The 17,519-nt window shown below is 30.2% G+C and overlaps 2 protein-coding genes and 1 pseudogene across 6 annotated transcripts; all 3 read right to left on the bottom strand.

Moving 5' to 3' along the window:
- Window positions 1–1,527: 1,527 nt before the first annotated feature.
- LOC131845043 (gustatory and odorant receptor 22-like) lies at window positions 1,528–10,404 on the bottom strand. Of its 5 annotated transcripts, none has more exons than XM_059194079.1 (10): window positions 10,338–10,404; window positions 8,251–8,457; window positions 7,327–7,465; window positions 6,540–6,790; window positions 5,378–5,638; window positions 4,892–5,019; window positions 4,155–4,314; window positions 3,676–3,747; window positions 2,690–2,779; window positions 1,528–1,692 (listed from the first exon to the last, which is right to left on the bottom strand). In XM_059194079.1, the coding sequence occupies exons 2-10, from the start codon at window positions 8,365–8,367 to the stop codon at window positions 1,615–1,617; spliced, it is 1,296 nt and encodes a 431-aa protein (XP_059050062.1). In that variant the 5' UTR covers window positions 8,368–8,457; window positions 10,338–10,404; the 3' UTR covers window positions 1,528–1,614. The 5 variants fall into 5 exon arrangements, with proteins under 5 accessions (XP_059050062.1, XP_059050049.1, XP_059050041.1 ...); XM_059194066.1 differs by having other exon boundaries at window positions 10,332–10,401; XM_059194058.1 differs by lacking the exon at window positions 10,338–10,404 and adding an exon at window positions 8,596–8,922.
- Window positions 10,405–11,235: 831 nt separating this feature from the next.
- On the bottom strand, window positions 11,236–11,771 carry LOC131848051 (uncharacterized; annotated as a pseudogene).
- A 1,605-nt stretch (window positions 11,772–13,376) lies between these two features.
- Window positions 13,377–17,265, bottom strand: LOC131845105 (charged multivesicular body protein 2b). The gene is made up of 6 exons (XM_059194142.1): window positions 16,921–17,265; window positions 16,309–16,400; window positions 15,734–15,850; window positions 14,910–15,090; window positions 14,317–14,423; window positions 13,377–14,138 (listed from the first exon to the last, which is right to left on the bottom strand). The coding sequence occupies exons 1-6, from the start codon at window positions 16,952–16,954 to the stop codon at window positions 14,040–14,042; spliced, it is 630 nt and encodes a 209-aa protein (XP_059050125.1). The 5' UTR covers window positions 16,955–17,265; the 3' UTR covers window positions 13,377–14,039.
- Window positions 17,266–17,519: the final 254 nt, after the last annotated feature.

Here is a 17,519-nt window from a genome sequence, read left to right as displayed (position 1 = left end):
CTCGGCGTCTAGACTATATGGGTACCAAATTTCATTTAAATCAGTTCAGTAGTTTTGGCGTGAAAGCGAGACAGACAGACAGACAGACAGACAGAGTTACTTTCGCATTTATAATATTAGTAAGGATTATACATATATAAATAGAAAAACACACTAAAATACTTAACACTTTTATATTCATAAATAATGAAGCTAGTACTTACCTATTAAGTCTAATAGGATACTTTTTAGCCTAGAATAAATATTGATTACGTTTTCTGTTATTATTTAAGCCTTTACGACGGACTCGGTTTAAGGCGGACGTCTCGGACGTCGGAAGTAAGGCGGTTTAGCACACCGCCTTACTTCCGACGGTCACGTCTTCGATTATGATTATCGATCAGGGTGTTTTCTATGTATATATTTACGAAAAAAATCTATGTATGTATTCCTATCAGTTATCTAGTACCCATAACACAACCTTTAGCTAGGTTAACTTGAGTCTAGATGGCGCTGTGTCAATTGTTCTGAGATTATTTATTTACATATTATCTGTGTCACTAATACTACATAAAATGCAATATGTTTTTTTTTTGCTTAGAATATGAAATTAAATTTAATATCTTAGTGCTAAATAACATACTTTGTAAAATGTAATTAATTTACACTAATTCTTAAACTGAAACAAGCTACTAATTAAAATTGAATGTAACTTAATTCATAATTTACTATCTGACTTTATAATCAAATTACAGATTACCTTAGGCGTAGATAATATGGGTTTATTATATTTATTATGTTTGACTGTACTAAGCGTGACGTCAATGTATTGTTGTAAGTAATTGAGAATACAGCAGTCGATGTGAATGTAGAGTCGGCGGATATAGTTTATCCGTTCCTATCGAGGCGCATGATAAGGGTTGGGTCTCATGTTATTGTCTGCGGAGCCCTAAAAAAGAACTCTTATACTTTCTAAGTGGAGGCGTTTGATGTCACCAAACTCGATGATATTTGAGGTTTGGATTTGTTGGTAATTGAAAAAGTTGATTAATGAATCCCCATTATTGTGTCAGAAAATCGTCGGAGTAATGCGGCTGACAGATCGACACTGATCGTCACGACTCGGATCTATGTCGTTTTTAATGGATATTCGATTAAAAATTAAGTGAAGCGGGCTTTCCTAATGTATTTGTTATCATATTTATATATATAATATACATATATTGAACTAAGTTCAACTGAGAGAACTACTAATACATCACTTGTCTACGCAAACATTACCCAAATTAATTATCATCATAAACTCAACCAGAAACCGTTAAATAAAATTTCGTCACTACAAAAATAAAATTGAATTCAGTTTTTTACAAACCAGAAAGTACACCAGACATCCAAAATATTGTTCTTGCGAAATGTGTTCCGTTTTTAATAAGTTTGTGTAATAAATATAGACTATGATTTCGATCATCACTAACGCCAGTGAAAGGTGAACACTGAAAATTCTAAAACAAATAAAACAAAAATCTGTATAAGAAATTAGGGTTTTTATTACAAATCGATAATATATAATAATATTAACAATTGAAATAATAAACCGAGATGGTTAATTTAAATTATAATATTTTGCTTTACATATCACGCTTGGGGATCCTTTGGTAACGAAATCTTGAACTGCAGTAAGACTATTAAATATATGGTTATCGTATTGACTGCCTGAAAAAGAAATATATTCTATTACGTATCATCCTTCCAATGCTGTTTTATTTTATTCTAATATTGCTTTTTTCCGGCTTGGACATAATGTTCAATTGTAGCGTCGTATATTGTCGTCGACAGTGCTATTCATTTCTACATTACTTGACAATAGATGGCTTTGAAAGAAATAATATTATAAAACCTTTAGTAAGTTGAAATTCTAACAAGTCTATTGTTTCTATAATCTATTTACCTTTAGCTTGAAAAACTAGTTGTAGATACTGTTTGTAAAAAGTAAGTATCTACATTTTTTACAAACAGTCTACCTACAGCCAGTTTCTCAACTCATACAAACAAACATACATCGTTTTATGATATATAAATTAAATAAACAATAACTGGCTTAAACAGAAAATTCTTAAAAGCATTATGAATACTCCTCTTTGCATAATATAATAGCCACCCACAGTTCTGACAACGTAAATAGTACAATTACTGACATATCACGTAATTAGGAAACGATTTTTAAAGAAATAATTAAAGTTAAATAAAATTTTTTATGTAAGTAGATTCACAAACAAGCCGACTGTCTACTTGATAAAAAATAGCAACCTCTCGCCTATACATAGTACTTACTCATATATGATTACAAAGCAAGCTGCTTAGAGAAATAGGTTTTTTTATGTAATTGGAAGAGCAAATAAGCTGACAACCTGATGGTAACCGTTACCGAACAGCATCACCGACATCATGCTATCATGCGATACTCGTGAGAATGAAAATGTCATGTCTCCTATCCTGTAATTTCACAGCCTAACCTATATTCTACAACTGATACGCAGTTTATAAAGCAAGGTACTTTGCGGCAGAAATATTAGAGACAGACGTACCCGTATAAAATTTATAATAACACGCTATACCCAGATATTTACAAAATCAATGAGCCCTGTGATTTTTTTAACAAATATAACAAACACAAAACTACATACTACTTTTTCAACTAATCGATACTAACAGATGTAAGTAGTTCTCTGTTCACGTCAGTATATCCTTTCAGACTAACGACAGCTGGATTCATCTCAATTGCTTGAATGAAATGGTCGATCTACGGTAAAAAGACTTTATATTAAAATAATTATTATTACATTCCAATTATCATTACATTTATTGCAAGGGCGTAGCCAAGTAGCTACGTAGAGGGGAGCAGCAAACAAACCGTGGGTGAGCGCGCGGAGCGAGTGCTTTCGAAACAAACAGTGAATAATGACAAGCAATTTTATATATATTTAAAATAAATTTAAAATGTGTTGCATCATTTCATTTTCATTTTGTATATATACAATTACCTTATTGACCCCTATAATAAATCTTTATTAGACCGATTTTATTTTAGTTGGGTTTCTATAGACAACAATACACTTACACTTAAGGAAAGAAATATTTCTGACTGAACTGGATAGTCGGAAGTATTTCGTTATTTAATTGTAAGTTTATCCCAGATCATCTCAGATAAAATTGGTGAAGTTATATTTTTGTTTTAGTTTTATAGTTACAGTATTAGTTTGACATTACATAATCCATCTGAAAATATACTAAAAAATATTTCTCATATATTACTATATTCGTAGCTTTGTCGTATTCTGTTATCTGTGGGAATGCCACCAACTGTAATTGTATAAACATCCAGACACATACGTTATAATACAGAGGATAATTAGCTTTTACATTCTTTTTGATGACATATAAATGTTCCCTGTTCTTTTATACCTATTCATAGATGTAAAAGACGGCAATAGCAATCACAAATTAACTAAGAGTTATTTTAAACATTCCTGCTAAAATAAAGCTTATGATCACGCATCTAATCTTTTTGTTTATTATTATAACCTATTTAACTTGTGTACGTAATAATATGCTGCATGCATATTACATAATAATAGATACCTATATAGTTTGTTAGACACATAATATTACTTTAGTTTAAAAAGAAGTTTACCTTACCTCTTTTTGCGCAGGTCTATCTACAGACAGTACATCTATAGATAGAAGTGTCTCCTGAACACCTGCAGCTACCTGTGAAAAGTTGGCCAAAAATTTCTTATTGCAAAATAGTTACAGGAATTGTCTGAAGATACCTACATAAAATACAAAAGAAAATTCCTGTGTCCTATTCAAACGAATTAGAAATGTAAATGTACGTATATATGTAACCAGTAACAAAAAAAAATATTTGACTATACCATGATGAATAGATATGTATAATTACTTAGATATCTCTTAATGAATCAAATGCTACATTCTATATATGTAGACCGACACCGCCCTGTCTATGGTTAATTTCAGATGCATTTATCACAATCTGCTAATTGACCTGACCTCATGCTACTCTTATCATTTTCCACTAGTTCACCGCCAGCATACACCTTTATTGTAAACATGTGAACCATTTTATTGTCATCCATTAAAAAAATACAAATTACCTTTAGTGTAGACTTGTGTGAACAATCCACAAATATGAATAGTAAAATAGAACAATAAGCGGCGACAACGAATAAACCCATTTCCTTGAAACTGAATCCAAATCCGTGATCTACTATCTCAGATAAGGCGCCATATATCGCAATAGTGATATTTGTAAACCTGCAGTATAATTATTGTTTAATTGTATTGAGATGCTACTAAAACTTTATATTGTTAAATACTTTTGATGATTTGATGACATTCATATGTTTTGTCTATTTTTATTTAGGCTTTTTATTGCACCAAACATAGAAAATAATAAAAATAGTAAATAAACATGAACTACAACACAAAAAGCTGTTGCTGAGCAATTTCTTCTAGACTACCTTTGGGTAGAGAAAGTAAAGATAAGAAAGAAAATGGTAGGCGGCGGACGTAATAAACATAAATATTTATCACTAATTATATCTATCTATATAATTAACAGGTCATCCTGTTAGATCCAAATATTTAATTTCGATAATTGTTCGTGCAAATAAGAATAGGAATGATTATTACTATTCTTATTTACGTACCTACGAGGTACTTTTCTCCGTTGTAATTTTTATAGTATATTTCACATATAGGTACTTACAACATTAGAAAGGATTACAAAAAATATTGTTCATTTTTAAAACATTATTGTTGTTAAACAAACTATTAACCTCTGAAGTAATAAAATAAAAATTAATAAAATATTAGGAATTGCAAAACTTACATGAAAAGACAATAGGTAGAATAAGTGCGTGCGTAAGCATTACCAAGCGTTTGAAGCAATTCAGAAAGATTCAACCACAGGAAACGGTAGCGCGATATCATTTTAGCTGAACACTCTACTCCTACGTCCTGCAAACAGGAAACTGTTAAATAAATAAATATATTACAAAAGGATTAAAATCTTTGTCTTTTTATTAAGCTTCTGCGTGTGATCCTGAATCAGACACTAAAAATGGTAGTAAATAATGCATATTTAATTATAAACAAATAGTGAAGACTGGTTTTCGGACATATATACATAGGTACTAATAACTAAACTAAATGAGAAGTTTAAAAATTGTACAAGTAGGTAATAAAATGTAAAGGAAAATTTACATGCGCATCTAAGCAAGTACAAGTTTAAAGTATGTAGAAAAGTTTTACAGGTATCTTTACGAAGAATAAAAAATATGAGTAATAAAAATGTTTTAGTTATATATAAAATTACCCTGAGAAAACAGTCAGAGAGACTTTGCGAAGCAATTTTAATAGCCTTGGAGTTGATGTACCATAGTGCACAGTTCATGTTTATCATAATTATGATGTGATAATACGCCGCTGTATGCTTTAGTAAAAATCCATCTAATAATGCACACAGACTAAGCAGAAAGCATATAGCGAGAAGTAAACAACCAATACTTATAATGACAATTGACGTCTTCAGATTGGGAAATTGGAGGTTCTCTCCAGTCACTCTATAGTATCTGACCTGAAAAAATAAGGTCATTAGATCTTGACGGCCTCGCAGGTTTAGTGGTTTATCACACATCACCTTAATTCTGATGGTCGCGGGTGCAATTCCTCTCACTTTACAAACATTTGTATTCACAAGTAGCTATGATTGTTTGTTCGGTCTGAATGTTTTCTAAGTATGCATTACAAATTTACAAATTCCAAATTCAATTCCATTTCTGAAAATATTTTGGTAATAGGCTTAAAATATTTTTTACAGATTGTGATGAAATGATAATCCCGTCTGTACACACAACACCAGTAGCCTTAGCCACACAACAGTGCCCTTTGTAGCGAATTTAACTGGATTTAACTGCGACAGCCTGTTTGTGATATGGCTAATAGCCCCTTTAGGTACTAACAATGCGCTCCTCTCAACAAACAGGATTAAGTGGGTGAGTTCAGCCAAGGCCACAATGGATTTGAATATGCGTGACTAAAACTGGACAAATTGAGTGTATGCCACCATCAACCTAGGTAGACCTCGAACAAAGTCGCCTGTGTGTCCTATTTCAAGCAGCTAGATTTGAAAATTGTTCCAGTTTAAGGGTGAGATAAGGCAGTGAAATTACAAGTACGACGTGGTATTGTTCTCAAACGGATGCGCATGAATGGTACAATGCGCATCACATATTGACAAATTGTCCGTGGTTCATATATAAATAAATAATTACAAAAAATATATTTTTCGGCTCCTCTGAAAAGTAGCAATTTTGTATTAATTCCTTTCTCACTAGGGGTGCCCCTAGTAAAATACAATTAGTACATAAAATATGTGCATATTTTATGTACTAATTGTACTTTTATAACAGTGCCAATAGTATTTAACTGGCACAAGTCACTGGTATCTTACCTGCTGTGGCATTTAAGAAACTTACTTGAAACTTTGCCCAGCTTGTTTTATAAATAGCAACCTGATGCGCCACTCCCCAACCAACAAATGGAATCCAGAAATGCGGTACCAAGAATGTGACAAAAAGAATGGCGTAGATGTAGTCGTCGAACTTTCGGATGGCGTGTAATATTAGGATACGCTCGTAGCCCACAATCAAAACAACAATAGTCGCTATTACGTAAAAGCAGATAGCGTAAGCCATAGCACTTGACTTCCAACTGAAGGTGACAGTACCTAAAAATATAATAATATAGATACCCTTAAATATCGTTGCATAGAAGGAAATGCAGTTAGCATATTATAGTTATTACCTGATGTAATAACTATATGCTGATACTAATGATATATACCCATATTTTAGGGAGCCGTGATCTATAATTTCTAGCGACAGATCTCTAAGATACTGAGCTGATGTATCTGGCATTATTATAGGTAGGTATACAAAAACCGCTATGATAAAATATTTTGGTAAATTGGTTACGATTTTTGTATACCTATAATAATGACAATAATATCTATTTATATATAAACATTGAAGTTAATATTGATTATAAAAGCTGATAAACATTATTTTACTAAGCAGTAAAGGATAAACTATATTTTAAGGTGAACTATAGATAAACTGGAAATGGAAAAAACTAGTTTTTGTAAGATTGATCTCTTGACCAACGGAATGAATAGCGACAAGGAATTAAAATTATCCAAGTATTGGCTTGTTACAATTGTAAATAAAAGTCATGTATCACAGTAGTGTATATTAAATTATGTACCTGGTCCTGATCTGATGATGGGCATAACAGCGAGTGCGCGGAACAGAACCAGCAACAATTTATGGTCTCGATAAAATTGATCGTGGATTTCACATGTGTCTCCATCTTGAGACGAAAGTTGATCCCGCTGTTCTTGTTCCTGGTAGAGTTAATTTAATGTATTATATTTTTCATAATGTTTCCTCGTTTTTTTTTACAAAATTATTATTATAACAAATTAGCATAGCAAAAATATTACGCCCCCAAATAAAGGCCATAAAGAAGAAGTAGATAAATAAACGCTAATATCAATCATCATCATCATCGATGATGATCAATAGATATTAGCATTTATTTATAAATATAATTTAATATTGCATAAAATCATCATACATTCCCAAAATAAGGATTACTTTTGTAGCTATTCCGCATAGATACTTCCTTCCAAAAGCAAACAGCCAATAAAAACATGCGGCTACTTAAATTTAGAAGAAAAATATGTAATTGAAAATAAAAACTGGCAGGCAAAAGACGCTTCAATATTTTTTTTTAAGAAGAAAATGACTGAATGTAATATTTCATATAATTGTTTTTAATAAATAATACTCTCTAGAGTGGTCACTAAACACGTTGGGACGTTCCTGAGATGTTTCTTGCTCCTGAGCAAAGGTTTGGTGTTACTTTGCATAGTTTGGGGTGTACACGTACCTAAGTATTTCAATTCCCGAAATACTTAAGCAAAACTGGACTTCTCGTTCTTATCTTTTCTTGTGCTCTTAAAGTTGTAGTTTATATTCAGGGGTTGTTATTGATAAGGGTGGTGAAAGGAGATAGTTTAGATTTTGAAAAATGAATTGTCTTCAAGCAACACGTACAATTTATCTATAATTTTAGGCAGATAATTATATACAGTAACTTTGCGACTTGTTTGTCTTGAAAACTTACGTAGTCCCTTTGTGTTTTCTCGTACATTGCCTTGTTAATGTTCTTTTGAATGTTCATGTCATTTTGCAACATTGTATTGCTAATTCCTTCATCGAATAGATGATCGGGGATCATCATTTTAACGCGCTAATAGCGGAAAGTACGTGAACGTAATGCCGCAGCTTCGAATTAATGGAGGCTTATTAAATATGCGGGACATTATCGCACCTACGGGTAAACAAGAAGTGTAAATTTCATTAAATTTTAAAGCAAACGACGAAGTCGCTTTTCGCATTTCAATGTCACGCGCTAACCTTAAACACGCCCACAATACTTAACTAAGAAGTTTAAGTAGCTTTTACTTACCACTACATAGGTAGTCCTCGACTTTATAAATTTATAGAGCGCTCAATATTATGCTGCGTATTAATGCTTTTTAAATTCATGAATTGTTGTAATAATATATCATTATAAATACCTACATATACAGTGGTAGACGCATAATAAGAAACAATACCGACGGTCCTTGACATTATGTGAGATACTTCACCGCAATCATTTTTATTTTGAAATTAAACAATAAATAAGACAACAATGTGTTCAACAATTTATAATTTATTATAAAAACAATATAAATTCCACTACATAGGTATAGTTTGAATGTTACATTACCGGCAACGATTTAAGGTAAGGTTCAGTGGGCTAATTATGTAACTTCGTTCGCAACGATTTTCGTATGTAACGTAGTGAAAATGACGTCATCTGTCAATAATGCGATCATATAGACGCCATTTGACGCTGTCAAATAAAACGTAAACGCAACTTTACATATCGATAAAAATTATTTCTATCGAATGTCGATTTAATTGCAACGTCACGTAATCGCTATTTTGCCGAAATGACAGCGTGAATTGAAACGTTTTTACATTATGAGAAACAATTTAGAAGGTGTTTCTTTTGGTTACAATCTTTAAAATATCAGCATTAGCAGCATTATTTATCTTGTTTTGGTAATTTTCAGTATTACATATATTTTTATTATATTAAATATTACGTAGAAAGTCGTGAAAAGGTTTTATTTTTATTAAAATGGGAAAATTGTCACAACTCACAACACGACATCAGTGTTGCCAATTCGATATTTTATTTTCGTCCCATAGAATGTTGTATTAACTAGAGTAAATGTTTAATATAAAATTAGGGTTGATTATGATATTAATATAATTAAAAAACTATTTCAATGAATACGGTGCTCTGTGAACGGAATACAACGTTTATGATGCTCTGTGATTTGTTTAAAGTAAATAAAAACTTATAATGTTTATTATAAAAATTTAAAAAGATGTGCAATCATTTTAAGAGATATAGGAAAAGAAAATTTAATTTGTAGGTTAGATATTTATTAATGATTATAAATAGGCTTTTATATTCAAAATTATTAACCTTATTTTTTCATTAGAATAGAATAGACTTTCTTTTTTTTATTTTATTAAATGTCTATTAATAAAATTAAAATAAAAGAACAAATGAACGCTGCAGTATATTTTGTAATTTTTGAACGCAATAAAAATTGTTTCAAATCAACCAACTAGTGTAACAACCCAATAAATTAAAATGTATCCCTCTAAAGGATAAGCTATCTAATGTGATTTTTAAAATTAACAATATTCCGGTATAGTTTTTTATCGATAGAAATGATTACATTCGACCTTACCGAAATGATTTCATATTGCATCACAACTTCAACAGAAACAATTTCATATCGTGTTACATAATTAGCCCACAGTTCTAAGGTATGAGCAATAATGGTCAACTAATTAGAAACAACAACAAAAATTATAAAAAACTATATTTTTTTAAGTATTAGTAATTTGTATTGTTATTTACGAAATAGCTACTACCTACAGCCTACCAATAGTTATAATTAATATTAAGTGGCATATCCCTTATCTTCTATCTATATTAATAATTTCGTCAAGCGGGACGGTAGATTCGAACGAAATCTTATGTGAACAACAAGACATAAAAAAATATTGATTTCGAGTCGACAATATATATCCGCAAAATTCGGATTATGGAGTATTTCGTTAAATTCTACTGACACTGACAAACAAACTGCAGTCGCCATCTTTTCATTTCACTAGCATTTTCTTCGGTCGTTGACGTTTCGCGAAAATATTGTTTTTGACACTTGTTTATGATAAAAGAGTATGTGTTTTTTTTTAAACCTGAAATTGGCCGATTGCGAGACAAATTCGGCAATTTTTTATTATTAATTTGTTTCACGGCTCTGGATACAAGTTCTTTTTAGCTCAACTTAAAGTTTTACAAAAAAATAAAAATTATTTGTATAAAACCTTTTGCACTTTTTATTTACTATATTTATTAAACACAATGAACGAAGCTTTACAAATCTATGCCTTGCTTACTTTTAATATTACATGAGGACCGATGACTGCAGAAATATCTACCCACATTTCACCGGAGCGAAGCCGGGTTTTCAACTAGTTTTTAATAATAGCAACGACATGGCATAGATTCAATCTATGTCATACATTTTTCTAGGGGGATTGAATTCCATGCTTTAACAAATGATTCATATAGTTTTGACTTGTGTTACGTTTGTTTAAGACTGTCTTTTTAACAATATACCAAAGATTTTCTATAGGGTTTAAATTCTGACTATTTTATGGCCAGTTAAAACAGATGTACGCGGTTCGGTAAGAAAATATTTGGCGCTATTGACCGTGTTTTAGGGTCAGGTCAGTGTCATGCTGAAAGATCTAGTTTACAGGCAAACGATCGTCCAAGTAGAGAATCATAGTGTGCTCTAACATATTTTTGTACTGACATTGATTCATTGTACCTTCAATCTTCCAAATGTGATCCCATTTGGAAGATTGAAGGTCTCCTCCACTTCACATCCGGAAAAACATCCCCAAACTATAATGTTAGCGCCACCGCGCTTGACTATACTCCTTGTGTATTTATAATTAAAAGCATTGTTTAAAGAACGTCTAATATAGCGCTTTCATCGGAATTTACCATATTTATTTTTGTTTCATCTGAAAAAAAAACACTTTTTTTTCATTCTCGTACTGTCCAATTACTACATTCTTTAGCAAATAATAAATGCTTCTCTCGGTGTTGCTTGGTAAAAAGCGGTACCTTTCGAGAGGTTCATCCAAACAATTTAGCTTCCACTAATCTTTGGCGTATCAGTCTTGATGAGATGTTTCTCGGGTCATCAGACAAAAAAACTCATTTTTAATCTGGTTGGAGCCTTTAAATGAGTCTTTTTTAGTAACACGAACGATTAACTTATCCTCTTTCGGAGAGGATTTTCTTGGCCGAGCCTTTCTAAGACCATTTTCAACTGTTTCATCATTTCCATATGTTTTCTAATGATGAATTGCATTAAAAACATTCTTAATAGAACAATGTAAATGCTCATTTATTCTCCTGTATGCCCATTTATGATCTACATGTGAATTTACAATTATTTCTCTAGTTGACGCGTCACAATTTTTATTTTTGCCCATTTTGAACAAAGTAGAATTCATATTAAATTTTGAATTACCGCCGAAATAATAGAAAAAGGCAAGAAAAAATATTATTCTTCAATTTAAAAACAAGAACGATTATGGATGCTTTTTTAAAATGTTTCTAATAAGGCGTCCAAGTGGCAAGTAACTGTAAATAAACTCCTACATGTTTAAGACTCATTTTGTAATTGAAAGTAAAATATGGTTTATATTTTATCCATTTAATGAGTTTTTAATTTGAGTGGCTATATTATTGCATGATTATTAATTATTGAATGTGTATATTATGATAATTTGTACGTTTAAGTTATACTGTCTTTATTCATAAGAAGTGTTTCTAATTATATGACCACCACTGTATGTAGGTATTCAGTTCGAAATCTCCGAAAGTAGTAATAAAATTTCTGCCCGTTTTGCACCACATGCTCCTTTCGTTATTATATTTATACCCTGTTACTTAATATATTTATAAATTCTAATATATTTACATAGGTCTCTGTACAAAGAAAAGCATAATTTATATTTCATAGGTGAATTTATAAAAAAAATACTGGATTAGGAAGCAAAAATTTATTTTTGTACAATAAATTAAAAATTTAAAAATTAAATGGACGTTTTATATTTTATCATTTACAGTAATACTTTCAATTGTAATAAATATACATGTATACAAAAATTATTTATATTAATATTACAATATATTCGTAGCAGGCACTGGGTTTCTCCATTGTTTAGCAATGTAGATGGATGATAGATTTAGTTTATTTTATTTTTAGTCATATTATTATTAGTTGATTTCATTAGATTATCTTTTTATCTATAAGAGGTAAAGCTTGTGAGTTTGGATGTGTTGGGGTAACCTACGATACTACCGTCTGATTTTGTAAATAATTTTTCGTGTTGGATAGCCCATTAAACAAGAAAGGCCAATAATAGCCAATAGCTGGATAACATCAAACTATGACAACGCATCTCCAATGAAAAATGTTGTAAAAACGAAGAAAATGTGAAGCAGACGAAATTGACGTAGGTCAGCTAGTGTGTACGAAGCACGATTTTCGTCTAGGATAAACTATAAAAATACTATATGTACTAAATTAGGTGATATTTAAATCGTACCAAATTATATTGAGTAGTTTTTGGTCCAATTTAAACATATTATAGTAGTGTTTATTCCTATTGCAAATCACATATTTTGATCCTGATCAGCTAATATACGATCATAAATTGAATCGCCAGCAAATGTGATATAAAAAAAATTACAAAATCAGATTATTTCGGTTAGTACTTACATATTATTTTGATCTGTTCTAGGCAAAAATTAGAGTTTGGCAGAATCATACCATACACTCAAATAATTAGCGTTATAGATGTCATCATCATTATCATCATCATCATCAAATGTTTATTTCATTTCTTTATTGAAATATTTTATAATTCTTTTATATTTAATTATAAGTTGATTTTATTTTTACTTATAATAATGATGATGATAATTTATGTTCTATTTGTGTTGTAGTCTTAATTAGTTGGTATCCCCTCAAAATCCCGGTCAATATGAAAAAATATAAATGACAGAAGATCCACCAATAATATGATCTTGAGGTCCGAAAATAATACAAAGAATGTTTGAAAACGTAACATTACTAAGTAAGCCGTAATATACTACAAGATATATAGTCACATCGAGATCCATTCTGCATTTTTGTAGTATAATATATTACGACATACGCGTTATTTTTGTGAACAACCCTAATTCAATCCGATAAATATTTTATAACTGCTATATAGGAGTTACTCACGCATTTATACATATTTTACTTTAATTAAAATATACTCTTCGCTTCCGTGGATTTTACTTTTTATTTCGGTTAAACAAATATTGATATACGGTCAATACATTTCGTACATATATATTAAATTCATTATATGAATGACATTACAAATGTGTTTTGATTTATTACTTACACTTACTGTAGGTATATTTATCACAAAAGTAAACAAGTCACGATTTTTAACAACGTATAACAACAAATCTTATAGAATAACCGCCTCATATAAAAAATAAAATGTCGTGTCAACTTTCTTTACAAAAAATAAACTGTTTTGTCCTTTACTTCTTTTGCTTTATGTAAAAGAAAGTGACAAAACAGTTAAATACTAAACATTTCGTTTTAGTTTTTTTTAACAAGGCAGTGTATAAATATACAATAAATGGTACGATTTCGTAATAATTAAATGTTAGGCATTAAATATTTGAAGGCACTATGATTTTAGGCGCTCTAATTGCGCCATTAGTTCCTTATCTTCATCAGTGGTTGAAGCACCAATTTTTCCTCTAGCGACTGAAGGAGCATTGGCCATCTGAAAATAATATAGAATTTCTTTATTAAATTGAAACCAGTCAATTAATTTACACTTATAAATAAAAAAAATAATAAATATTATACTCATATTATAATTAAATATTTTATAGTTTGTTTGCATTGAATAGGCTTCGAACTAATGAGCCAATTTAAAAAATTCTTAACTTTTGGCTTACCTTTCCACTAATTTCAATTCCAATCTCATCAAGCACCTTATTAACAACACCCTCAGTTTCTTCTTCATCACCGGACTCGGCCATGATATCATCAAGTGTATCTGAAACTAAAAACAAAGAAATATAATAAATCTAATATTGAATTCAATTATTGACTTAGTACATTGCAGTATTGTTATCCAAAAAATTGTTATTCAGTGACCAATACATAGTGGGATTGCATTAGGTGTTGCCCAAACTCATTTGTTTTCTGAGAATATAAAGAGAAAAAATTAAAAAATTAATGTATATCTTATATATAAAATTCTTGTGTCACAGTTTTCGTTCCCATACTCCTCAGACACGGCTTGACCGATTCTCATGAATTTTTGTGAGCGTATTGAGTAGGTCTGAGAATCGGCCAACATCTATTTTTCATCCCCCTAAATCTTAGGAATAGTCCACCACTAATTTTTTTTTTTATTTTAAGGCAAAACAATGTTTGCCGGGACAGCTAGTATATAATAAAGGGCTCACAACAAGAGTCAAAAGTGACATTTAAAAAAAGAGTATAAAAATAAAATAGATATTTATAAAAAAATATCTTGACGTACTCATTTCATCTGTCATATCCATCTTAGCATTTGCTTGTTTGAATGCTTCCATATCCTTCGCTATCTGGTGTGGATTCATGACCTTATTCATATTACCCATTGTCTTAGCTGTGGTACCCATTGCATTTGCAATAGCTATGTTTGCTCCCATTGCTTTGTTTTGAATTTGAACACTGGATATCTGTAATGAATACATTATGGACAATTTAACTGATTTGTATTTGTCAAACTTGTTTGAAAACAACATTACTATATAAACGGTTTAGCAGATTAATAGTACTTAATTAATTAATTATAATATGTAGGTATTCATATTTAAATTTAGTATACATGATCTTATTAATAATTTTGAAAAAATAACAATTTCTTAATCAAGAAAGAAAATAGTTCATTAACTTATGTACAAATTACATTATTCACAATAACTATTGAAAGATTAATTGTTCACTTAATACAACTACTGTTAATTGTTTGTAGAAAAATGGCCATTTTGAATGCACTATATTATGAAATCTTTTATGCCACTATTAATATTTGCTTTGTAAGCTATGGTAAAGGTTAAACAAAATTACAGGTTAAGAGGCATAATAACATCTTAGTCTTCTGTCTGACTGGCAATGCATGAGTGGTACCATGATAATACTGCTCATGTACATGGGTGACAGTTACCACTTACCATTAGGTGGGCCATCAGCTTGTTTGCAATTCAAATTATACAAAACAATATGTTTTCAAAAATTGAAAATAAATTTGACCTGCAAGTATTAATGCTATTTATATCATATAATTTATTAGAGTTATCTTATTGGATTTCTAATATTTACCTTACTATTTGCTGCATATATCCTAGTTTTTTGCTTTCTTAATTGTACCAATTGTTTCGCTAATATTTTACAGCCTTCATTGTTACCCTCTTTAGCCATTTTTTTTATTTCCAACTCCTGAAATGAGCAGTATAATATACAAATATGTGTAAATTTGATGCAGAAGTTTCAAATGATAGGCATATAGTACTATGAAATTATTGTTACAAAAGTCAGCAATGTACAATATAAACAATCTGATGTTGAAAGCATTCATATGATTATTGTCATGAATAAGATCAAATACTTGACTGTTAAATTAAAAAATATAGACTTATGTATATGTATATAATAAGTATAAATATGACAACTTTATGCATCTACCTAAATATTGCTAGTAATGCTTACAATATTGACTTTATTTCTATAGAATGTTTAAGTATATTCTGGCAGACAGATTATGTTATCCATACATTTTAAGACTATACTAGTGAATTGCAACAATAGTTATGAACATAATTTGAATTAGTATTGCCACAAAAAAATTAATAACATATAATAAAATTAATAATATATAATAAAACAATCATACTAACCAATTTTTTTTCTTCTCTTTCCAGAGCAGCCTTGTCCCTTTCCAAATCCCGTCCAGCTTTGCGTAAATCTCTGTCATTTTGCCTCTGTTGTTCTGTAGGTTATAATTAATTATAGTTACTTCAATATTTATTCAATGAGGTGAAGGTGATTGTTAGGACTCTTGACCTCATTGCTAGCAATGTACTATAAAGTTGACCTCCACACAGTTCCCTGGAAACTATCATGATAAATTCCTAGTGAGTGTGTCATGCTGGCCTAACTGACCTGATCTCATATTTATCTAACATCCTCCACTGGTGTCCCCCAGCGCAGAAGGGTGCACCATTCCACTATTATCCATTAAAAATATACTTATTTACTTAACAAGCTAACAATTAAAAAGTATGGATATTTTAAAATTTAATTCAAAGATTTATTTATATTTTGAATTAATAATTTTCTAATTATAATAAACTATACAATATCACATTTCATACAAGACTGTCGGATATTGTGAGTAGCTGTTTATTTTTTTACAGAACTGGATATTTTGATTGCATAATTCGCAGGGAAATTTAATTCAACAATGATTAACTATTAACGTAGATTTCTCTTATTGTTTATGTACATACCTTTTACAGTAGGTTCTGTTTTAAAAAAGTTCATGTCGTTTATATATATATATATGTATAATAATAATAATAAATGACAAAAATGTTATTATAGCTATAATTTACAAAAAAAACAATGATGTACAAAATTACTTAAGTAAGGTACGTAATTAAATATTGTAACTTTAGAAAATATAAAACCAGTTAACATTAATAACAAAAATACATAGGACATCAATGAAAATGATAAGGAAAATCTGATGTGCGATGACTAATATCAATAATCAGTATCACAACTTAAATCTATGACTAACTAGTAAAGCAGTGTTTATTTTGTTGGTATTTTAATCTGTCACCGCAATCAGCCCCTGCCACAATCTACTCTGTGTTCAGTGTGACCAGACTTATATACGCGATTTTTCTAATTTCTGGTTCGGTAGATTTTTATATCGTACTTACTAAAAAAAAATCTTGTCCATTACAGGTCTATTATCCTGTTGTATGTTTTATTTGTATTATATATTATTATGCAGATATACATGTATCATCTATTCTCATGATGAGGTGTCGCAACTTTAAAACGAAAAGCGAAATTTTGCAATCATTTCCTCTGGTGTGAA

The sequence above is a fragment of the Achroia grisella genome, unplaced genomic scaffold (assembly GCF_030625045.1).
Source record: "Achroia grisella isolate CSIRO2021 unplaced genomic scaffold, CSIRO_AGI_Agris_v1 utg109, whole genome shotgun sequence".
Classification (NCBI taxonomy): Eukaryota; Metazoa; Arthropoda; class Insecta; order Lepidoptera; family Pyralidae; genus Achroia; species Achroia grisella.
Note: the sequence above shows the minus strand (reverse complement) of the source record. Positions and strands in the feature narration are given on the sequence as shown.